Below are 25,308 nucleotides of genomic sequence, written 5' to 3'. Positions count from 1 at the left end.
AAACCTCGCCATATTTCGGCTCGATCCTGCCGCGACGCATTCTCGTCCCTAGGGACGGCTGCGTTTCTCTCTTCGAGGCGTCCGCGACACCTCCGCGCATCCGAGAACATTAATGGCTCGGTAGAGCTGGGAATGTAATAACAACACAGTCATCGGGATGCGTTGCATCGCGTCGCACCGCTCGCCGAATTAATTCGACGACGAAAGTCGATCCTCTCCCAGAAATTGCTCGTGTGCCGGTGGAGCCGCATTTTCTTCGTCCAGCTTGGATTCCGGGCACGCTGTATCGTTTATCGAGTGCTTTGTCAATCGAATTCTACGCGAAGAATCGCTTATTTACCGAGAACACTTTCGACTCTTCCGCAACAATGTAATTACAGTCTAATTACGGAATTTGTTCGGATAAATATTGTTTAGCCAATTTTCAATCGTTCTACGATATGGTGTTCCATTCCGCCGTCGAAAAGCTGGGAAGCAAAAGGGGTTCCACGTCTCCGGTTAAAAATTCAAAATGAAAATGTTCTAAGTAAACGAAGCAAGTATATCGAAGTGTTTCAAGGTAACTCCGGGTCTACGTGTTTCCCATTGCCAGATCTTATTTTTCTTACTCGTTTTCTGCTCCGTCGGCAAGTTTCGCGATTAGCTTCGCAAAGAACTTGCCGAACAACAATGATTTTCTTGGACGGATATTGTACTCGAGATTATCGTGTCCTCGATCGCCGTTGTCGCGTTGCTCCTCGTAATCGGATATTTTTATCTATTACCTGAATCTGCGAAGTTCGACGGTAGTCGCGAGCGTAGTTTCACCTCGTCGATCACCCCTCCGATTACTCTAATTCCTTCGCGAAGTTTATCCGCGAACGTCCTTAAAAGATGCGGTTTCCGGGATCGATTAGAAAAAAGATCGATAAACGTTACACTATTTGGTCCCCATTACGGGCAACAGCATCGGATCCTTCGTAATTCTACCAACTCGTCCATGACTATGTTTGATATGTTTATAATAAAAAGAAAAAAACATCGCCGGGTATTATTTTGCGATCGTTCGTAAGCAAAATTCCGAGAACTACAGCAGCTCGTTCCAGCATTGAGTGTAATGCTGGAATAACGATGTAAAATGAAAGAAAGAGGAATCGTCGGCGAGCCGATGCTCCGCTGGGTCCAGGCGAGATAATAAGATTCTTGGTTCGAGGAAGCTGCGTCGAGCTCGCTTCGAGCATAAACGAAAACTGAAGGGCTGTTCTTGTTTTTCGTACTCTGAAAATTATCCGATATTCCAAGGATGTTTTCGGACGAAGCCATCGATAGATTCGTCCGATATTCCGTGCGATCTATTCGTGAATCTTTGGGAACGCCGAGGAAATTTTCGGCTCTCTGAAAATAGCGATTTCAATGAAGACCGTGCTCGTTTATTCGAAGCATCTTACAGATCGTTGTCGCGCGTTAAAATTGACCCTGGCTAAAGAGAAAAATGAGAGGGCGCGTGAATCAACGGCGGCTGGATGAAAGTTTAAGCCCGCGCGAGGCTTATCGCTTTGTCTGGCGCGCTTGATAGTTCCAGGGGCGTCGGGCGTCGGCGGATCGTGATCCCGAAGATCATCCGGTCGTAATTTAGCGTCCGGGGTAAATCTTCGGGGCTCGGCCGAACGTCGGGCCAGGGACGAGCCGTTAGTTTCGAAAAAATATGGTCGCCGGGACACGCGTTCCAGGTCGGCGCAGGCGGTTCTCTGGTCGAGCAAAGGGTCCAACTTTGCCAGAGGGTCGCGCCGGTCGCTGATCGCGGCCGGTTCGCCTCGAGTTCACCCCGCCGGGTTCGTCTCGGGTTCCCCTCGGGTCACAGTCGACTGCCAAGTGGAAAAATCAATGATTCCAGCGGCGTCCGTACGGTCCCCGCGCTTTTAATTAATGCACACGTGTAATGCAAGTTTTTAATCATTGCCGGTCGCGTGCGCCCGGACGTAAGCCTGATTACGCGTCGCACGGCTTGCCATATTAATATGATTTTTAGCGCGGGACCTGTCACAGTAATGCGCGCCATTCGCAGTGGCAGCTGCAGTCGCAGTCGCAGTTAAGAACTCGTCTCTGTGTTCGGCGTCATTCGTTTTACCGGGCGCGTCGCGTTTTTTGCCCGGCCGCGTCCGTTTTCCTTTAGGAAAGCTCGACTTGTTTTTTTTCCGCAAAGGTTGTGCATCAACCGGACGCTGTGCAACTTTCAAGTTATTTATCCGTGTTTTTCGAGGCTCGCTTCGCTGCGGGAAAATTTACCGCGATTTTGCAGATTCTTCAACCGTAATTGTAGTTTACAGCTCACGTGCACCGTTCGCGTTGCACGCCCCCGGCGTATAACATATTTTTCCGACAAACATTGATATACTCGAAATTCGTATTCGTTCATCTCCGATAATGTCCGTGGCTCCTTAACCCCTTATCCTACAACCTCGTTTCACCCCTCGCAATGAGAATTCGGTACTAAAGATGTTAAATTGAAATAAAATTCTATCCGTTTTACGCCAATATTTAAACATCGAAGTAACGATAGTCGAACAATGAATATAAATTATCATTGTCGCATAGGAATCTATCAGTCGTAAACACGCGTTAAGAAAACGTAATGCGAAGGGTTAAGATCTGATCTCCGGGTTTCTGTGCGTGAAATCTTTATCGATATTACGCCGTTCACGTCGTTTAATCGAAGCGCTCGGACCAACGACGTTCGAAATTGGGACCCTCGTGTGACAACGGCACAGAAACGACTCGAAGCCACGATTGCCCATTTATTTCCCAGAGAGAGAATAGAACGACGCTTTTCCCTCGTCTTCTGACCACGATCGCGCGTGTCTGCGGCGAGTACATACCGTCGAATTCGCAGCGAGAGATTAGATCGACGCGATTCGTACCGAGTGGAAACGATCGAATCAGAATAAATATTTTGCGACCGGCGGCAGACTCGCGTTATCGATCCGGGAGCCGAGGTTTCTGCGATAGCGTTAATATTAACACAGTTTGACCGTCGCTCGTTTGCTTTCGGTTTCGGTCTTTCGCTCGATAATCTTTTTTCTTTCCCCGACGAAACATCGACGCACAACTGCGGGCGCGCGTGTCCAAACGTACGCAGAAGGGCTCGCGCCGCGTCGTTGTACGCGAAGAAATATTCCAAGAAAATGTTAATGCGCGATAAGCCGATAAAAACGCACGCGAACTTTTTCGTGCGTAATTCTGTAACGCGAGGGTGTTCCCAGGAACGGATTAGATGCTGATTAACCGATAAAACCGGTTTTATTCTCCGTTTACCGTGCATAACGTACGTGCCGCACCGCGCCGACCCGGCGGAATTCTGCCGGCGTAAAAACCTTATTTTACGTACAGAGTGCTTTAGAATAGAATACCGCTCGAGAGATTGCAAGGTTTATGGTCGAGCAGCTAGAAGAACTCCAAGGTTCCTTTCTTATCACCCCGGCTGCTCGAACGCAGACCCCTAAGTGGTCTAGACCGGCCTGCGATCGGACAGGCTATCTCAAACGGGGTTCTGCGACGAAATTATCGTCGGAAGTTTCGTCAAGAAACCGACGCGGATCATTCCGACCGTAGACCATTTTAGGCGTGCCCTTCGTTTTTTACAAAGGCGATCTTTTTTGCATCTTATTAGCCTTTCGTAAGAAACGATCCAGTCGTTTTTATGATTCGTGGCGCAGATCGTAGTAAACGCGGGGAGACCCGTAAGTAAATGTAGCAGCCGAGAGACACCGAGCGGAGAATCCACGGGTTATTTAAGATTTCGGAACGACCTCAGAAGTCGTAACGGATTATCGGTGCACGGAGCACCATGGAAAACGACGATTCGTTCCAAAGTGTTAAACGATAGAATAGGTTTCTCTATAAACGGGCAAACGGCGCGCTAGTGGCACTCGAAAGAAGTAGAACGCGAATGTTATGGCCGGACGATGCTGCGCAGCCACAATGTATTCTCGCGTAGAGAATGGAGGCTTCGCGGAACGATCGAGCATGCATTTCCCAAGCCGGCGGAGTAGGTATTACCCGATGCGAACGATGCGTTGCGCATCCCGCGTCGCGCATCAGGCCCGTGCATAATTAAGTAGAACGTAACCGTTCGTTATCTGACAGGCGTGCCTGCGCCGGATTCAACAGGCCAAGTATCTCGACACCATTACGGGCTGTTACACAATCGACGACCCCATTGTCAACGAAACCCTCGCTCCCATTCTCGAGACGCCGCCTCCCTCCCTCCCTCGCGCGGGTTTACGTAGTCATCGGACACGCTTCGGGCCGTCCATTATCCGGACAAGCTGCGCCCACGATTAAACGGCTGCGGCGAACTTCGACAGTCATTTCCAACGGTGCACCAACCGCTATAACTCGCTCTGCCGCGACGCAGAACGTCGTTAACTCGATAAAGGATGTACAAAAATTCAAGAGTCTTTTCTGACATATCCCAATGCGATAAAATGCTTTCCTCCTAGCCCCAGAAAGGAATTGTAAATGATTTCGCGCGAGTACCGTAGACTGTTTTCCGGGAACAAGGTACAGAAATATTTTGATCGCTGTTCCACTTGCTTTGGGAGTACGCGCTCCGAGTTGTGCAAACACACCTGGCTGCGCAATCGGAGCTGCGAGCACGAAGAATTTCAGCGTGGACCAACGGGAAATTCGTGTGGAAGTTCGGCGGGCAGCAAGCATGGTCAGGAGCCAAGATACACTAGGGCCGGTTGCCGGTTTCGTCGACCGGCGCGCGCCAGTTAATATCGAACTCTTGAAGTTTCCACACGCCGCGCCGCATCAACTATCCTGATCCCCGATCCCGCTGTGCAATGTTTAACGCCGCGAGGCCCCCGGGAGGACGTAGCATGCCCTGCGAAAGGTATCAAAACATTTCTTGTACGGGGAACACTGGTGGTCTACCACCGGTTGGGCAAACCAGGCTGCCCGTTAACGGCCACCGAACTTCCCAACACCGGAACTCGACGCTGTAGTTGGCCAGCACCTAAAATAAGACGGATCGCTCCCGGACCAGCCTGGTAGAACCCCGAGCGATGCCGAAATAGAATTGTCTATTCGTCGACGTAAGCGACGGTCCTGCGTAGACTAGCCCTCGCACCAACTAATTGCTTCCTCTCCTCTTCTCTTTTCGAATCGATTTCTCGATCGAATAGGCGAGGAACTATTTGAACCCGGAACGTAGAATAAGATGGATTACCGTTCCGAACGGACTTAAATGTTCAAGAAAAAAAAAACGTTTACGGAAGTTCCGAGGATGGAATTTTCGATCGAACAACCATACTTACCCAATTATAATGTCTGGCAAAACTTCATTGGCGTTGTTAAGCAAAGTCGATTACACCGCGAGCTGCATACGAGTTACCGCGATCGGATTGCAGAATACGCGTGTTGGTTGGATCGATGAGTCTTGAACCTGGCAAGTGGGACAGAGCCATCTGTTATCGGGCGAGACGAGCAGACCACCCTAGGTGCAACTAGAATAATACGACGTTTAGGGGGTAGTCTGGGGACTTGACCGGAAGCGTTGGAAGACCTGTGTGAAAACGACGACGATTTATACAACTTGGAAAGAGAAACATTTCAGTCTATGCATTCCTTGGTTTACTTGCACACTAGTTATATTATATTAGAGCTATCGTATCACATTGAGAAATGCTGACAGCGGGGTGCACGTGCTTATTAGTATTTCGAAGGTGAAGGCTATCTCCATATCGGTGTGCATTGTTCGCAGGCGAGGCAGCGTCTCGAAGCGCGGTTGAGGGAAAGGATGAGTGGATCGAGACGGGCCGGGCACGGAGCGGCGCGATAATAATAACATGTGGACGACGTGGCCGCGTACGAGGCGCAAGTGGCGCGGCTCGTCGGAGGCGCGCGGCGGACAGGACGGAGGCCGCGGAAGCCGCGACGGATTCCGTTTCATCTACTCGGTGGTGCTGGCGGCGTGCATGGCAGCACAGGAAGCCAGGAGCGCCAAGTGCCCGCCCCCGGACACGATACCCGGCTGTCCCTGCTACAATTTCGAGGACGGTCTGTTCCTGGAATGCGCCGGGGCCACGGAGGAGTCCCTGAGGAGCGCTTTGTCCGGCGTGATACACGCCGCCGAGGGAGAAGGTACGTAACCGGGCTGCCTGCCTACCACCGCCGAATAAATTAGGATAAAACGCCGGATTCCGTTTCCTCCAGCCGGGATATTCCTGTCCTTTCCGCTACCGCTGCCTATACCGCAACCTACGTATACATCTACACCGCTAACTATATACATACCTACACCGTGACCCGAAATCCCGTCCGAGCGGACGAGTCCACGGCGTTAAAGTAGCCGCGACTTCTCTTAGGATCAACGTATCCTGGACAAGGAAATACCATAAAAGAAATACTAATTCACGACCGCTGCTGTTGCAGGGGCAATGGTACAGTCCCTGAGCGTGTACGAGCTGGACAGGAAGGTGGAGGAGCTCCGAGCGGCCGCGTTTCCTCCCGGCTCCCAGATCAGGAACTTGCAAATCTCGCACTCGGCGATTCGCGAGATCAGCGAGGACGCTTTCAAGCGGCTGAGCAAGAGCCTGGAGTCTCTGGGGCTGGTCTCGGGACGGCTGCCGCACGTGCCGCAGAAGGCCATGGCTACCCTGAGTTCGTTGAAAGCCTTGGACCTAGAGGCGAACTTAGTGCACGAGCTTCCTAGTTACAGTTTCTACGGGTTGTCCTTGATCAAGTTGAACCTGAAAGGTAATCAGATCGTCAAGATATCAGAGTACGCGTTCGCGGGCCTTGAAGACACCCTGACGAGTTTGGACCTGGCCGAGAACAAGGTCAGGGTGTTTCCGATGACGTCGCTGAGGCGACTCGAGCACCTGACGTCCCTGAGGCTCGCCTGGAACGAGGTGTCCGAGCTTCCCGAAGACGGTTACTCGAGGCTGGACGCTCTGAACTTTCTCGATCTGAGCAGCAACAACTTCAAGAAGATCCCGCTGAACTGCTTCCGCTGTTGTCCGTCCCTGGAGGTGCTCTCCCTCTATTACAACGCCGTCGAGTTCGTTGACAAGGACGCGTTCATATCCTTGACCGACCTCGAGTCCATCGATCTCAGCCACAACAAGATCGTCTCCCTGGACGTCTCCATATTCAGAGCGAACCAGAGGCTCAGGTCGATCGACCTTAGCCACAATCACATCCACTACATCCGCGGCGTGTTCTCGAAGTTGCCCGAGCTCAAGGAACTCTTCCTTGCGGAGAACAATATCCTCGAGATCCCCGCAGAAACGTTCGCTGGCAGCACGAGCCTGTCGGTGGTGTACCTCCAGCAGAACGCGATCAGGCGAATCGACGCGAGGGGTCTGGCGACGTTGAGTCAGCTGGCGCAGCTGCATCTCAGCGGCAATTACATCGAGAACGTGCCGAAGGACTTTCTCGAGCCATGCGAGAACTTGTCGACCTTGTCCCTCGACGGAAACAATATCAGGGAGCTGGAGGTCGACACGTTCGCCAAAGCCAAGTCGTTGAGGGAGTTGCGGCTGCAGGATAACCAGATCACGGAGGTGAAGCGAGGCGTGTTCGCGCCTCTGCCGTCATTGCTCGAGCTGCATCTGCAGAACAACGCGATCACGGACATGGAGACGGGCGCTTTGAGGTCTCTGCACAGCCTGCAGCACGTGAACCTGCAAGGCAATCTATTGGCGGTTCTGGGGGACGTGTTCCAGGTGTCTAACGACGTTGGTCAGAACGGAAACGGCGGCAGCTCATTGGTCTCGATTCAGCTCGACAACAATGGACTGGGCGTGCTGCACAACGACTCGCTGAGAGGCCAGGCCTCGGTCAGGATCATGTGGCTGGGCCACAATCGACTGACCCGGCTGCAGGCTCCGCTGTTCCGCGATCTGCTTCTCGTGGAGCGACTCTACTTGACCAATAACTCGATCTCGCGGATCGAGGACACCGCGTTCCAGCCGATGCAGGCGCTCAAGTATCTCGAGCTCAGCATGAACAGACTCGGCCACATCACCGCCAGGACCTTCTCCGAGCTGCACGAGCTCGAGGAGCTGTACCTTCAGGACAACGGACTCCGACGCCTCGACCCGTACGCACTGACCGCGCTCAAGCGTCTTCGCGTCCTTGATCTGGCGAATAATCGCTTGAATGTTCTCCACGACAAGATCTTCCAAGAGGGATTGCCGATAAGGACGTTGAACCTGAAGAACTGCACCGTCGGTGTGATCGAGAATGGAGCATTCCGCGGCCTGAACAATCTCTATGAGCTGAATCTGGAACACAATCGTCTGACCGCCACTGCGTTGGATCGCCTGGACATCCCCGGTCTGCGGGTGCTCAGGATATCCTTCAACAACTTCAGTCAGATCAACAGCAACTCACTGGACGGGCTGCCCTCTCTTCAGCACCTAGCTATGGACTCGGCCCAGCTGTACAAAGTGCCACCGGAGATGTTCTCGAAAAACAAAAACCTGGCCAAATTGTTGCTCGGTAACAATCTTCTGAGGGTGCTGCCAGCCGCTCTGTTCCTCGGGCTGGACTCGCTGAAGGAGGTGAAGCTGGACGGGAACCGGTTCCAGGAGATCCCGTACGACGCGTTCGCGAACGCCACCACCGTCGAGTTCCTCTCGTTGGCCGGCAACGCGATCCTCAACGTGGACGTGTCGAGGCTGAACGGGCTGGTCAGCTTGAGGGAGCTGGACCTGCGCGGCAACTATATCGTGGCGTTGTCCGGGTTCGCCGGAGTCAACCTGTCCCGACTGATCTCCGTGGACCTCAGCCACAATCAGCTGACGGCACTGCCTGCCAATTTCTTCGCGAGGTCGAGCCTGTTGCGTAAACTCGAGCTCGCTGCCAACAAGTTCCATCAGATCCCTGCCGTCGCTCTGTCCGCTCAGAACATCCCCGGCTTGGCCTGGCTGAACGTCACCGCGAATCCTCTGGTCCGGATCCACGAGATCAGCTCCGAGGCGAGATACCCGACGCTGCAGGAGATCCACATCTCGGGGACCAACCTGACCATCGTCACAAGCCAGGACTTCGAGGCGTTCCCCGCGCTCATGCATCTCTTCATGGGGAACAACATGATCTCCAGAGTGTCCCCCGGCGCTTTCCGGAGCCTGGTCGAGCTCCTCACTCTGGATCTCGGTACCAACGAGCTCGAGCTGCTCCCGCAAGAGAGGCTCAAGGGGCTCGAACACCTCAGGCTGCTCAATCTAACGCACAATAGGTTGAAAGAGCTCGAGGATTTCCCGCCGGATCTAAAGGCTCTGCAGGTGCTCGATCTATCGTACAATCGGATCAGCGGCGTCGGGAAGAGCACGTTCCAGCATCTCGAGAACTTGGCCGAACTTCATCTCTACGGCAACTGGATATCTTCGATCTCGCCCGACGCTTTCAAGCCGCTCAAGAAACTACGGATCCTGGATCTGAGCAGGAACTACTTGGCCAACTTGCCGCTGAACGCGTTCCGACCGCTCGAGACGCAGATTAGGAGCCTCAGGGCCGAAGGTGAGATCTCTAGATTCAGGTTTCGACCCTTTGTCTGTCGCTCCTTTTCGAATTAGCATCGTTTCCTGCGACCATCTCGTCTCGCATTTCGATCAAACCCATACCCAACGGCATTCTCAATCGGGTCGTTGTCATTCCCGTAACCTCGTCACCTATTTCCACCGAAATATCCGTAGTCAGCTGATTTTCGGACGTTGGAACTTTTTAGACGTCCCTCTCGGGTCGATTAATTTTTGCATTTGCTATTTCGTTTGAGCTACGCTCCGAGTATTTCTACATGTGACACAATTTAGCTTCAACAAAAAAATATAGGCTTTTCCCATCGCTGTGTTTGCCGCGTCGATTACCGATTCGAAGAGAAGCGTTACGATCGGTGGTTATGGAACGCGCATATAGTATATACCGTATACGGTAAAACGCATTGTACCACGGGATTGTAGAATAACGTTTCACAGCTTGGTTCTACAGTCGAGTTATTTTATAATTGAGCGGAATTTAACGTGATTGTCCCCGGCAGAGAATCCGCTGCACTGCGATTGCGAGTCCCAGGAGCTATGGGAGTGGCTGCGCGATCACCAGAAGCTGGTAGGTGGCGGTGTGGGTCGGAACCGAGGCGGAGGCGGCAGCGGCGGAGGTGGTGTCGGCGGCGGCATCGGCGGTGGCATCGGTGGTGGCGGAGGCGGAGGCGGAGGATTGCGAATGAACGACATGGACAGCGGATTATTGAGGTGCGAACAGCCGCCGGAATTACGGGGGCTGGTGTTCCTGGATCTGGACCCGCACGCGTTCTGCTCTGCGCCCCTCATCCTGAAGCTGGCGATCCAGGACATCCAGCCGTTCTCCGTGTTGGTCTCCTGGCAGAGTAGGAATCACTCCGGTATTAGAGGCTACCAGGTGGCTTACCATGCTTTCGAGAATATCGACGAGGTACATTACTTCGTACTCGTTCCGTACTTACTCACAGACTTGTCCACCTCCATCGAGAACAGATACTAAAACACACCAATACCAATTAGAATAAACTAAAAAACCGGTTGAAAATAACACGTAGCAGATAACTTCCTCAAACTTTTCGAATTCAAAGAAAATTCACAGTCGTCATCTGCGTCATTCATCGCGAACAGATGAAAACGAATTGTTACTCATTTTGGCCGCGACATTGGACAACTATCAAAAAACATTCAACAAGAATTGAGCGTGATCGGTCTCCGCCTGCATCCTGTACCCTATACCCTGTGTTACAGATCAGAGCAAGAATCCTCGAGCCGTCGAGCCGTTCGGCGAAGCTATCGAAGCTGGCGGCGAATAGCCGCTACCTGATCTGCGTGTTCGGGCTGGGCAACTGGATGAGCCAGCACGTGGAAGAGGAGGCGGTGGACCAGTACAACTTCTCCAACTACGAGAGCTTCGAGTCCGTCTCGGACCTGCAAATGGCGGACACGACGACGAGCCGTTGCACCGAGGTGAAGACGTTGGAAGCTCCGGAGGCGGTGATCAGCAGCGACGGTGCCCCGATGGGGGATGTGGGCAGCGTGAGCAGTTTCCTGACGAGGCGACTGGGCCTGATCGTCGGTTGCTGCATGGGCTTCGTGGTGTTCCTGCTGTTGGTGTCTGTCCTAGGATACCTGAAGGTGAAGAAGCAGCGCGAGACTGTAAAGAGGGAGCAACCGATCCCTCCCGAGTACATCTCGTACAGGCACTTCAGCATACAGAGCGGAGAGGCGGGCCACGCCGGTAGACAGGCCAGCCAAGAGGGGCACAACTCGAACTTCGTCAATAGCATGGGGAACACGAACCTGAATGTATGAGACAAGGCAAAAAACTGCCGACTCGTGGAGGTTTCGAACGTTTGAGCAAGACTCCAGGGACAACTTGGAGTTAAGCGGCAAACGCGAAACACACCCGACTCGGTAGTTTGACCCACAGACTATGGGGAACCCAGTCCAGGGATCGCGAAACGATCCCGAGAGAACCGTGGGATTAGCAACGAACAACTCGAGCGGATCGTGGTGCTAGTGCGAGAGTGCGACGACCGCGGACAAATCGAGCATTTTCTATGTGATTTTCTACGAATCTTACCCGGCCGCCGGCTCGTCCGTCGGAAATAGCGAGGACAAAGCGACCGGCGGCTACGACATCCACCGTGAATATCGTCGCGATCCGATTTACGATTATGCGCTCGCGCGCGCGCGCGTGAACCGGCCACGCGGAAGATCGCATCGTAGTTTCCAAATGGCTCGGGAATCCGCCCGGACAATGCGGCGCGAGGCTCGCAGCGCGTTCTTGAACTTCCGATCGCCAAAAGGGGCCAGCCAGGACGCCCCGCGGCGTCGCGACGTTGACGAATCGCAACGTGACGCGACGCTGTCCGACGCAATGCGATCGACATCTTTTGTACAGGTCCCCACAGGCTGCCAGCCGGACGAGGCAGCCGAGCGTTTTTCGACGACTCTTCATCTAGCGAACCGTAGTTCAATTTATAGGATCATTTGATTCCGCTTGTCTCTCGACGGTAGGGAGAGCAAACTCGCCAAAACATACGGAGAACGGGTGTCCGATGTCTCGTTCTCGGGAGAAACGCGCGTTTCTCGAGTGCCGAGAATCATTCGATAGAATGATAGTTATTGTCGCGACCCGTCAAGAGCGAGCGCCGAATATCGCGCGCTCTTCGCTGTACCATAGGCTATACGCGGCTGTTATCAGGAACACATTCGAAATTAGATTCCGCGCTGTGTAATATCCAGCGAATTGCTGTTCAGGCGATACCGCCGCTGGGGAAAGGGGGGGATCGGTTAATGCCGGTATCTCGTTGTCAGAGAGAGCACCGACTCTGTGCGCATCTCTGTGCGTGTGCGTGGGTGCGTGATTCCGAGCGAGCGAGAGAGAGAGAGAGAGAGAACGAGAGAATGGTGATAAACTGTGTGCCCGACGCGTCGCGCCACGGAAAATAAACGCTCGATAGGTGTGAGTCGTCCGATTGCATCACGAGAGATCTCAGATGTACCACACACTGTGTCATGTAATATATACGTACGTCACTGTAATAAAAATGCAAATTCTTTTTTAGCCTGGTGTTTCAATAGCGCCGCACCTCGCCCATCCGTTTCTTTCATTTCGTCGGTCGCTTTTGTTCAAATACGTACAGCGCGAAGTGAGGAATAATACGAGTTTCTGCAAAGCGTAAACGCTCGAATCCGCCCAAAGATTAAAACAGTCGAAAGCTGTTCGGCTACACCGCTTGGAAGCCTATGCGCTCCTCCGCGTCGATACCAAAAACAGCGTCTGGTAACAAGGTACGATACAACTCGAGATCAGAGGGTTCGGTCTAAAGTTTCCAAGCGTCGCGTCGGCGTTTTCCCCTAGAACGAGCTTGCAGCGGACTAATCTGATCGCAGCACGGCCGAGGTAATCTTAAACGGTCTCGTCCGAAGCAGACCATCACCTCCTCGGGTTCAAAGTGTTTCAGCTCGCGGTGAAACCTTGCTCGGACAGAAGTAGTCGCGGAGGGTAATCGAAATCCTTAAAAGACGCGGTTCCCTCGACTATTTCAGCACGATGCAACAGAAGTGGCGGGGACGACGACGACTGCATCGTCCTTTCCAGAAAGCAGGACCGGCTCTCTTCGCGGCTCGCTCGCATAAATTTTCCAACGTCTCGACGAAACGCTTCCCGTCCGCTTTATCGCATTTCCTTGCAATTAACCCCTCCCAAGGCCGGCCTGACGCCGTTCTACCCGGCCAAGGAGAAAGCGTCCTGCATATTTCATTCGTCCCTGGCGCGGAGAAAAGGCCAATGCTCTTTCTCTCTCTCTCTCTCTCTCTCTCTCTCTCTCTCTCTCTCTCTCTCTTTCTCTCTCTCCTTCCCTCTATCTCTCTCTTTCAATCGCCGTCTTCCGGCGCGGAAGAACGGTAACCCGTGTGGCAACGAATCGAGATCCGAAATTTGGGGCGTGGACCACGAATGGAGAAAGATCGCGCGACAAATGTACCCAGCCCAGATTTTCACCGGGACCTCGACGAAGCTCGGTAATTTTCTAACAGCAATTACGGTCCTCGAAATAATAAAAACCAGCCACCTACAAAATTCCTTCCGGTAACCGTGCGATCGTATGTATGCGACAGGTCCGCGAATCCCGTAAACGCGTAAAGAGCTGGAGCTGGATTAGGACATACGCGTTATCGATTCGAACACTCCGAAACGTTCGCGATGATAGCGAAAAATCGGGATCGAATTACGGCCGAGTCAACAGCTGTCCGCGCTGAAGGTTTCGCAGGCGCCGGCGCGCGTTGGTAACGCCGCGCTGGAAAATATCTCGGGATTTCAGAGGACGTGAAATTGCTTGTGGAAAAAGCCAACGAAAACACGGCGAAAGTCACGCGCGACGAGCGCATTTTTCTCGGCCAATACCGCTGACCAAACGTGCTTCGCCCTTTAATCTCTTTTAACGCGCGCGTTAAACGTCGCGCGGAACGCGCGGACGCACTCTGCGCGAAATTCCGCTCTAGACACGCAATTTTTTAGCCGCGTCGCGCTCGCGTTCGATTAAACTTCGCAGATCCGTCGCGGAATATTCGTGCGTTAGCGACGCACCCGTATCGCTTGTTCCATAAATTATTCGCTCGTTCCACTTGCCAGATTCGTGACTATGCTGCACGGTTGTCTCGTTATTGGATCGAGGCGACTATTAACTTGCCCCATCCGGCGCACGAAAACTGTTCTACTCGATGAAACAATCACTCTTGCTATTCGCGCGACTTGTACGAATCGTCAGAGTACTGGAGCCAGCGTATTTTGTTTCTCCAGTGACCGATTACCCGGAGCCATCGTTTTTAATACGAGCATGTCGCTGGCAGAACTTTGTCTACGTTATTCGCGCAGCGCGTCGCTTGTCCGATTAAAGGTCGACTCGTGCTACTTGCTCAATGAACGACCGAACCGTGCTACTTGTCCAGTGGTGCACCGACACCGCTGGAAACCCACGAATACTTGGCCGAACGACTGTGGCAGAGGAACGATCGAATCGAGACGAACCGATCGACTTTGAAATTAATGGGAGTTCCGAACGGTCTCCTCCCACATATTGCCAGTCGGTGTCGACGAAATTTCGAACGAGTCTCCCTGCCATTAGTCAGACACATCGAACCCCATAAATTTGTCCTCGGCGACGAGCAAAGCAGAGAAGAGCAGAGCAGAGCAGAGTAGAGAGCCACGGCAGAGGGGTAGATCGACGGTGATCACGATCTCCAGCGTCGCGACCGCGGTCTAAATCCTCTTCTTTCGGAAGTTGGAAGCAATTCTTCCCTTTGACCAGCCTCGGGGCGAGTTGAATCGGTTCCTTTTCATCCGCCGACTCGCCAGGATGGTTGGGGCAGGGCACCAGAAATTTGTTCCACGAGATCTTTGTTCGCGTCCGAGGCTCCGAATTTCCTTTCAGAAACAATTCCCGGTCCCGAGCCGGACGACGCGCTAATGCGCCGGCCGATTGCCTACGCGACGCGACGCGACGGTTCGCCGCTCTTGCTAACTGTTTTAGCGCTTCGAGTGCCCGCGGATCGATGGCACAAATCAAAGGGACGGAATTAGAATTAAGGGAAACGTTTGGATCGAGGCGCCGCGGAGGTTGGTGGCGGTTTATCAACGGGTTTATCTTGTCCGTGTCTCCGATCCCGTAAGCGTATCAGCCTTGATGCTAATCGAATTCCGTCGCGACTTCCGTGTCAGGCTCGCAACAGTCGCTACAGCGACAAGTTGGACCGTCGAATTTGATCGATGGCCTGTCGCGAGGCGGCTCTATCTTCCTCCGTCGGAATGCGGCGTGGTCGGACGATGGTATTTCGGTCGCAGCACGTGCTCCGGCACGATTAAGTCTCCGGGAACGGAATTACACTTCCACCGTAAGACGGATACGATGCTGGATAGGAACGCGGTTCCAGGGATCCCTTGGTAGGCGAGCGGGCGGCGACGTTGTATGCTCGTCTCGTGCCCGTGTTCCGCGAATGGGAAACCGGAATGGGGCGACTAGATTGTCGATGGCTGCGGCGCGGTGACGGTGCGGCGGCGGCGGGTGCTGTGACACCGAACGAACACGGTCTTGTTTCCGGTTTTTGCGAGTGGACCGGATGGCGAGGACATGCGACCCTCCGCGGTGGAGGGAACGGTTCCGCCGTCGAACGTAAATAATTCCCTTGCCCCGGTTTACTCTTGCAATATTAGTTTAGCGTTATTGGATTTACACCCGTGTCCGCAAATATGCTCGCAAATACCAGCGGCGGCGAGCAAACGAAAAACTAATTCTGTTGTCCCGGCAGTTTTACGTTTTGTTTCGCCCCGTAGAACCTGCTGATCGATTTAAATAACCCGGCACGCTTGTCCAGACGGTGGCTGACACGCGTGGTTCTACTGTGGTCCGAGCTGCGATCGATCGCGCTACTTGCTCCTGCTCCCTGCCAGGCTACTCGCGTTCATTCTTCAACGATGAAACACGTTTCGTCCCTTTTTCGAGTTCCTTCGAATTGCGAACGATCTTCTCAGGCTACCAGTAACCTGTCGTTCCTATGCCTTTAGTTCTACCGGATCAATATTTCGACGCTCTCTGACCACAGGTGGAAGCAAACGCGGAGAGCGTAAAGCTCGTTCGACATGGCTGCAAAAGAAACTCGTGGCGTTGTTTCAAGATACGTTGGCTCGTTGGATTCGTTGGCCAGTGTTCCAGCAGGAACCAACTGCCTCGGCGATTGGCGTTGATCTGTAAAAACCTGTCTATAAAATCCAGTCGAGCTGCGAACGAAGAGAAAAAGGTTCGCGCGTCGAAAGCTACCGTGGAAATGTTTACAATGCCTGTAGCAGTTAAAATCTCGATTTGATTTCGCGCTGCGATACACCGCTCGAGAAAGCTTTTTCTTGCTCGCCCATTTTTATCCGTATCCCTCTCCCTCTCTCTTCTAACTCTTTCTCTCTCGCTTTCCGTTTTCCAAGGTCGGTAGCAAGTTAAATAGAGTATAGCCAAGCGGAAGTTCACCGACGAGATACTCGTGGATCAACGGCCGATCCATCGATGGAACTTTGCCCGAGCGCTTAAAACGAATCCGAGGTATTAGGAATCGCGATTAGGTGGCGCCGAGAACGCCGATTCCCTCGAAAAGGACCGTTCTCGTTCCTCGCAGCAAGATAATCGCAGTTTTTGTTTCCCGGTATCTCCCGTCCCGATTTCAACGATAAACGCCGCAGGGTTTTGTCGCGGCGAGGGTTTTTAAACCGCGGTCTGGTACGTCGACGCGTTAAAACGTTATCGCGGTTTGCCATTACTTTCGCGCCGAAACGCCAAAGCTGCCGGCTGGCTGATTCAAGCTCCGTCGCCGAACGATCATATTATTCATTTTCGAGAGTGAGAGAGAGAGAGAGACTGACAGAGAGCCCGGCAATTCGATATTCTTTCCTCGGCCGGTTACTATCGCGGCGCTATTGTTCGCCGTAATAATCGGGATTTGTATATCCGGGCGGTGACGCAAAACGATAACGAACGGTGTGCAGTTACCATAAATTCGGCATGCAAATTTTCCGATGGAACTGGGACGAGTCCCAGACAATAGGTTAACGATTCGCAGCGAGCGTTGTTCGCGTTATTAATTTTCGCAGCCCCTGGTCTCGCAACTCCGACGATTCGGCGTCGTTGCTAACACGCGGCGGCTCTCTTCCTCCTCCAACCGGAGTGCACTCGTTTCTCTCTTATTTCGATCTCTTATTTCCACCGCTGCACTTGTGGCAACTTACTCGAGGTCCGATCGAAACAACGCTGGGTCAAGAGGCCCGCGTCCAGGTTCCTACGAATTCTCCGAGTACAAGGCAGTGGTGCGATCAACGATAAACACAACATACGGGACCGACCAACCCCATCACCTGTTACCTACGCCGGTTACCGACCGTGACCGGTGCACGTTTACAATGCTTGCTCGAGGAACGTTGGCGCTCGCAGGTGCAATCCATCGAACGGCCTGCACCGTTTACCAATGTCCGTTTCCAGCACTCGTTCGCGACGACAGCTGCGCAGGGGAACGCCGGGTCCATTATTCTGCCGCGATCCTGTAATTATCCGCCGGGTCTTCCAAATTAAATAATCTCGAAGAAGCGTTTACAAGAGGGCTCGCGAAAATTGTACGAAGATTAAGGAGGAACTTGGCTTAAACTTCGGGGCTCGTTCGGCGGAGCGGAGTTCCACGTTGGCCAGGGCCAAAGCGTGGGTAGTAATTAGCGCTAATACAGGCGGCGGCAACGGAATCGTTAAATAGGAAAACGGTGTAGAGTTCTTGGAGGCTGAGACCGGTATATAGCGCGCTCAACCAATCTGCCTTTGGCGATGCGAATCGCATGAACGAGGCTGCGTGACACGCAGCGAATTGCGATCGATCGGACGGTGTTCGATTTATACGATCGGCGGAATGCGTTTTTTACGGGCGCATTAAAAAAATCGCGCGAATATATACAGGCGTTTCACGGACCGAGTTCGCGTCCGTGCGGGCCGATCGTAGAGGCGAGTAATGCTAGCGCGAACGAAATTGTTTATCGCAACCGCGACCGCGGTTCGATTCTCAACTGTTAACGCGTTCGGAAGACACCGGAGTTTCTTTAGATAAAATTCCTCGGCCCGTGGGCTCTGTCAATTTATCGCGATAGAATGCTTTCGCTTGCCTACTCGTGAGAATCCGAATCGGAGAAATCGTATTTCACGCTCGCGACAGTTTGTCGACGTTTTCCCACGCGGAAGAATCCTCGAGAATCTGTTTTAAAATATGGCCGTCCGTAAGCTCGATAATCGGTGAATTTGATCCGGCCAAGATGTTCAGCACTGGACGCGTCCCCGCTCGTAAATCGGACTCTCGCGGACGCCGCCATAATTCACCGGCTGTTCTCTTATTATTTGCAACGGAGAAAAGCCTCGGGGACTTTTTAATCTTTTTCGCAAAGCCCCGTCCTCTCGAATTATCGGGGCATCGAGCGCGATGAAGCGGAGCGGGGAGCGAAAAAAAGCGTGACAACGATCCGCGGGTGTTATATTAAAAACTATTCCGGTGAAACGTTTCGCCCCGGGGGGGGATAATATTTAGTTGGCCATTACGGAGCGCCGGGCCGATGCGCTGATTATGCGCATCGCCGTAGATATTGTCCCCGGGAGGAAATTAAATGGAATAAAATCCTCGGCGACCTATCCGCCCGGATTACTCAGTCGGAAGCGGAAAAAGAAAAGGGCGCCGAAAATCGTGAGGCGCTTATAAAACGGGGTGCGCCAGCACCCGTCGAAAGCTTGCCTCTCGCTGGAAAACCTGCTCCGACCTCGCCCCGAACCTTGCAACGAGCATCTCCGAGCGAACAACAACCTGACAGCAAATTGCAATTCGCCTTCCTACTATCGCGATTCGAAATCGTGAATGAGCATTGCTCGCAGCTTAAAAAGGTTAAAGGTGCAATAAATCCATTCGCAAGAGACGAAATTAAAGCTCGACGAATATGCATCCACGCATGATACCTTGCGAGCCTGCAAAAATCAGTGTTCGCTGTGTGCGCATTCGCGATCACGAGTCGTCTAACCGAGGATTCACGACTCGATCCCGGCCACAACAATGATCCTCTCCACGCAGATTTAGGATTGTTGGGCACTCTTCTCGGAACTGCGCGGACCGTGTAGATTACATTCCGCAAAACTCGTTGGCAAATTTCTGTCGCCGCGAACGTCCAACCGGTGCGGCGCGAACGTCGAACTTTGCGAAAAATACTGTGCCGCGGCAGCTGGAATCGTCCGTCGGTTTCGTAACAAGAAAGAAACAGCGCCGGCAAGATAAATCGATGCCGTAACGGGATACGTTTTACGGTAGCTTCGTAATAACCAGCGCGGATGCGGCAGCGGATGCGCTTCGAATGCGCCGGCTCGACGCAACTTCGGCCGGGAGTCGGTCGAATAACGGCCCGTGCCGCGGTCGGAAACGTTTCGCTGGATGAAACTCCCTGTTACGCGATTTTTCCACCGCGCCGGTCAGAATTTTTGCCCGTGCACCCAATTTCTTGCTGTCGCGGGCAGACAGGCAGCCAGCGCCCGAACGGTCGCGAGTCCGAAACCGGTTGCCACGGGGAATTACAAGCGGCGCTGTCACGGGACCGCTGTACACTGCACACGATTCCGCGGACAATTACGCGCCGAGTGCAGTGCTCCTGTCCCTGGAAATTTATCAACCGCGCCCCTGTCCCTGGAAAAAAGAGATCGCCGTTTATCCGAGTGACTCCAGCGGCCGAAATTCTGCAGCCGTGATTCCGGCTGCCGAACGCTCCTCGGGAACGCAACGTCGACGTTCGACGCCGTCTACGATATCGGATCTATGACGGCAGACTCGTTGCATAAGGTTTTCACAGAATCGCAACGGGTTGCCACTTGTCCGACTTTATCGTTGGTTTATTCGTACCGTCCGATAGCCGCAGAACTCGGCTGCTACACAACTCTTTTCGATCCGTACCGCATCTTCGACTTTCATCCTTCTTTGCCGCTTGTACAGACCCGTCGATGGCAGACCCGCTATCCCAGAATCTACCAAAGAGTTCCGCAATCTGCCGAGAACTTTGCTAGAGAATTTGTGTATACGGTGGACGCGTTGACCCGCGTATATCCAGACGGTCCTGTAATGGAAACGGGCGCGCGCTTCCAAACGCGGGTCCTTTTATCAGCATCGATCGACATCGCGCGATACCCTGTAAATTGTAAATACTCTCCGCTTGTCCTCCCTGTATCTTAGCGATCGTTCGAGGACACCCGAACTCGAGGAAGACGTTCGCCCATATACCAGCGCGTAACGGAGGGGTTTTATCGATGACGAACGACAGGAGCGAGGCATCGACCGAATCGGCATGAAAAGATACCGTTCAACGGTCTCCGGCTGCCCGCGGAACGGATCATCGATATTTTATACGTCGATTTCGGCACGAAGGGATTCGGCAGATTCGAACCATGAACCTCCTCCTCGTCGCCGAGACGGATTATCCCGTCCGCGCGTTTCAGCCATCGGCGAAGAAACGATTCGAGGGAAGACAGCCGCCGAACCCGCTGACACGGGATTATGCTCGGCCGTTTCTCTCGGCCGTGTATCGAAAGACGACCGATCGAGTCGTCCGGTTCCACTCGTTCCGCCGGAACATTTAAGACGTCGACGTCGTCGTCGTCGTCGCCGCCACTCGCTTTCGTCTCGAAACTGGGGAACGCTCTAGGCGATTCGGAGCTGTTTAGACAGCCGTCGAATTTACACCTCTCGACGCGATCTGCATGAATATCCATCGTCGAACGTGGTCCACCGTTAACTACCACGATCGATCTTGCTGATAATTAAATCGATAGGAGATAATCGGGTGAATTTCTAAATTCCATCTATCAGTCTCGAACATTTAATTTTCCCCGGATTCGATCGGTTCGAATCAGCTGGGACCGAGTTTGTTCAAGAAAGATTCGGCCCAACTCGGGCAAGGTTTCATTTCCACGGAATCTCCAGCGGATTCGCAGCTTCAAAAACGTGCTTGAACCACGGACAAAGTTTCCGCATCGTCGCGAAAATCACATTCGATCCCAGACACGGCAATCGCGGCGCAGATTTGTTTCCAAGTAGCCGCGAACCCGATCCGGGCGTGTTACAGTTTGCGGGAACTAGGACGACTCGAGTTCGCGGGGAAAGTTTCTTGTTCCGCGATAAGAGCCTGCGAAAATCGTGGCCGAGTTGTCCATCGGGCGAATCGCGCGATACCGACCGCTGATATTAAGTTTCCGATCGCATTGTCGCGCAGACGTCCCGCCGATATCGAGAGGTCGAAACGCGAGCGACGCCGCGATTGGAGCGAGTTCTTCCGCGCGATTCGCGAGCGGAAGAGGTCCCGCGAGTTTCGAATCTTCGACGATGGGGGTGAGACCGTCGCCGGGAACTTGCGAAGTCGATTATCAGGCTCGCGAGAACGCGGAGAAGTCGATCTCGCGAGAGATCGCGGCGAGGACGAAGATCGATTCGGCGACGAACGGGGAAAACCCGACCCCCGGAATTGCGATCCGATCGAACGATATTGCACGCGGAACGGGCCGTTCGAATTCTCGAGAGCGTTTCGCAGATAAGTCTACGTTTCTTCCCCGTTCGCCGAGACAGGCTTCTTTTCAACCGTTTCGCCAGGGAACAGGCTTTTCACCCGGTCCGATTTTCCGACGTTTCCCGCCGTTCGCTGGCGCCGCTCGGCTCGGCTCGTCTCAGCTCGGCACGGCTCGGCGCGCGAACGATTTTCCAAGCAATTTGAATAGTTCGACGCGCAATTTCCGAGACCCGCGTAGCGCCCCACGGAAGCAGGTTTTCGTTGCCGAGGTATTCCTTCCGCGGTTTAACAGTACGTGCGCGGCCGACGAAGCGAAGTCATTTCGATTTACATTTAGATCCCGCGGTAGCGGCGTTAGATCGAACTTCTCGCGCGTTTCTCCTATCCAGTACGGATCTCGGAATCGTTCCAATCGCTCCTTGGATCCGATAAATTTGGCAACCGGCTGCGCCGTTGCCCGTCGCCGCGAAGAATCGCGGCCTGCCTTGGGCGGCTTTCTAACCCGCCGCCGGTGCCAGTCCCCGCGGAAACGTTCTCAATCAAGCGAGATTTTGTTTAAGATTCCGACTACGTTCGAACAATCGAAACACCGCGCATCGCTTCGAACTTTCGGTACAGTCGACGCCGGCAGCTGAATTCCGATCGTCGAAAGTGGCGATTATGCAATTAAGCGGCGAGTTCGCGATCGTTCGCAACTGCGCCGTCGTGCTCTGGCTGCCCGGCACGAAACAGCGAAACGGCGAGCGAGGAGGAGGAGGAGGAGGGTGCATAAAACAGGCCGAGAATAATTAATCGCGAGCCGCCGTTGAACGCGCGGAGAGGTTCCGCGAGACGGAAATTTATCGCGCTCCTTTAAGGGTGCGGAACAATTAAGGGAGAAAAATAAAGGTAGCCCGAGAGGAGGCGACCGGGCCGAGAGCCGGGAGCCGAGAGCCAGGCCGAGACGGACCGGTACAAAGGAAGAAAGGAGAGTCGCCGACCGCGCGTGGAACACGTCTGCCGCATAAATTACCCGATCTCTAATTAAGTAGGGCCGAAGCGCTCGTTACGGCCGAGCTGTTAATCATCGGACTCGTCGTTCCAGCGACAGAAATTTTTCCGCCGGTTGCGCGGTCACGTACCGGTCCCTCCCGCGACGAAAATTTCCGGCCGCGAACCGCCCAACAGCTTGGCTAAGCGATTATTAATAAATTTACGCAGCCGGCTCGATCGTTTTAATCGATACGACGCGCGGCCGAACGCTGCCAACGCCAGCGAACGCTACAAAACGCGCGTGTTTCCTCGGAACAGGATGTGCAGATCACTTCAAACTAAATTCACGCAAGGTTTCTTAAACCTTTACAATCGATCGGTAACTCTGAGACGCCGTTGAAATTGTTACCTCGCGTTTCAAAGTCAGAAAAATTAGTTTAGATTTACGATTAACCCATCGCACTCGAGTGGCGACTCTTCGGCACCACTAAAATTGTTCTACCACGTCCTAAGATAATTTGTATACCAACAAAGCTTGGATTTAAAAAATTGTCAAGGAGTAAAATTCTTGGTAGGAATCAGAAAAATCAATTTTGTGTGCATAAAAGTGCACTTTGTTACGTAGAATCGGAATACTATGAGCCAGGAAAATTTGCTCAGATTTGCACTTAAACTGGCTTCGAGTGCAAAGGGTTAAAACAGCTTTCAGAGGAAACTACGGGCTTTGACAAATTTACGATAAGGTCTTGAATAAACGAGCCTAAAGAAACCCGCGGGCCGGCGACTTCTGTTTATTGAAACAAAAGCCCGTCGGTATAATAGTCCGGGGCGTCCCGATTTTTCAATCGCAACCCGCGCGCGCGCGCCGCTCGAAAAAAGCTTTGGAGCTGTCCTCGCGAAGGGCCGCACCGGAAATTAAACAAGCTCCCGCAAACAGCGGACCGGACGCGTCGCTGGCGTTTTTCTATTTCTCCCGTGTCGGGCCGAACACGCGTCGGCGGCGCGATAAAAAGTTTCGAACGAAAGCCGAGATACAGAGAAAGCAAAAAAATAGAACGGGGGAGGGGGGAAAAAGGAGCAAACGAAAAGGGGGCCGGATAGTATCGCGCGGAGAAACGAACCAAAGTGGAAGAACATAGCCGATGAGCAATTTTCGCGACACGGGGATCAACGCGGTGTGTCGCGTTCCAAGCAGACCGACCCAATTTCGGCGACAACGCGCGCTGCCCAGAAACGAATAAACGACACCGAAAACCCATGGGAACCTTGTCGACCTGCGCGGTTAACTGTCTTTGAAAGATTGAGCGTTTTCGTATACGGTCGTGTCCGAATTAGCGCGATTCTATCACTGTTCGTCGATTTCAGCTTCGCAGTGGAAAAGAGTAACCATTTATAAATCGAATAAACTCTGCAAACATCGTCTGTGTCCTGTTCATCGTTTCTAAATTTTAAGCGGTACTAAATTTTAAGATCTCTCCGACCGCGCACGGACCTTGTACAATTCGTTGATCGAACGAACAACCTCTAGAACAGATCCTACCAAATTTAAACATACAGTTCCATGCATTGGTGGCTCTCTGACCCAATTTCGGTGACAACGTTCAATTTCAGAAACGAATAAACGACGCCGAAAACCGTGAACGTGCGACGACCAGCAGTGCACAAGCGAGAGAGAAAGGGGGGAGGGAGAGAGAGAAAGAGAGAGAGAGAGAATGAGAGGAGATGGAGGAAGGGTTGTGAAACGCGAGCGGTTTTACACGGACGCGCGACTCGCAATTCATGCGGTGCAGGAACTGATATTTCGCGGAAAATGAATCACCCTTATACAAACGAACGGACGGACACACAGTGGTAACGGGACACAATAGTCGGACAATGGAGAGGGAGCGTAGCTTTCGGACGGGCCGGCGCTCGACCGGCTGTGGCTCCCGCTCCTGGAGATCGTAACCAGGGAGATACGAGGGAGCCGGCTGAATTCCGTGGGTTTCCTACGGGCGCGGAAAACCCGAAGGAAGGACGGGGATCGAGCTGGCCCGCTTCTACGCGCGGCCAGCTGCGGGACAAAGGTCCGCGTTTAGGAATACAAACTGCCCGGCGTCCCGGCAAACAACGTCCAAATTAAATTGGCGACGTCCATTAGAGGCGAGCTCGTCACACCGGCACCCCTTGTCCGGCTGGACACCAAGTATCGTGTAATTAGCGCATTATACGGTGCTCGATCGATGCTGGTCGTCGCCGACACGTGTACGCCGTCGCGGCGCGTCGTTCGGTACCGTCCTGGACAATCGTCGCCGTCCGGAGAAAGATGCTGCCTCGTTCGCACCTTGTTCGAGAATAAAATGAGAGATCGCGGCGAAAGAAACCTCTGCGCGGTAAAAAACAATCCTTGGAAGAGTTCGAACGCAACGAAATGAAACTTTTCTTTAAAGTCGCTGCGCGCGAAGAAACTTTCGCGTCGGCTTTCTAAATCAATTTCTGACCGCGCCGGTGATTTCCGGACATACGTCGGCCGTATAAGTTCATCTCCCGCGAGTGTCCAATAGTTCCGAATACTTGCGAAGGTGGCAAGAAGTTTGCGAACGGTGTTTGTCGCGGGAAACGGGGAGCTGGGAGCTCGCATTGTGCAATCTCCGATACGGTTCTCTTTTCAGGGCCGCCGCGGCGCGCCGGGGAAACTTTAGTTCAGCCTCGTTTGACCGTGCCCGAGTCGCTGACGCTCGCGCT

The 25,308-nt window shown here is 53.2% G+C and overlaps 1 protein-coding gene across 2 annotated transcripts in view; it reads left to right on the top strand.

Moving 5' to 3' along the window:
- The window catches only part of LOC144471296 (uncharacterized), a 213,452-nt gene extending 200,924 nt beyond the window's left edge, over positions 1-12,528 (top strand). For both annotated transcript variants that reach the window (XM_078183195.1, XM_078183196.1), the window contains 4 exons: positions 5,747-6,126; positions 6,418-9,510; positions 10,028-10,437; positions 10,755-12,528. In XM_078183195.1, coding sequence (XP_078039321.1) covers positions 5,832-6,126; positions 6,418-9,510; positions 10,028-10,437; positions 10,755-11,318 — 4,362 coding nt within the window. In that variant the 5' untranslated portion in view covers positions 5,747-5,831 and the 3' untranslated portion in view covers positions 11,319-12,528. The remainder of the gene's footprint in view (positions 1-5,746; positions 6,127-6,417; positions 9,511-10,027; positions 10,438-10,754) is intronic.
- The last annotated feature ends 12,780 nt before the right edge of the window (positions 12,529-25,308 follow it).

Source organism: Augochlora pura, chromosome 6 (genome assembly GCF_028453695.1).
Source record: "Augochlora pura isolate Apur16 chromosome 6, APUR_v2.2.1, whole genome shotgun sequence".
Classification (NCBI taxonomy): domain Eukaryota; kingdom Metazoa; phylum Arthropoda; class Insecta; order Hymenoptera; family Halictidae; genus Augochlora; species Augochlora pura.
Note: the sequence above shows the minus strand (reverse complement) of the source record. Positions and strands in the feature narration are given on the sequence as shown.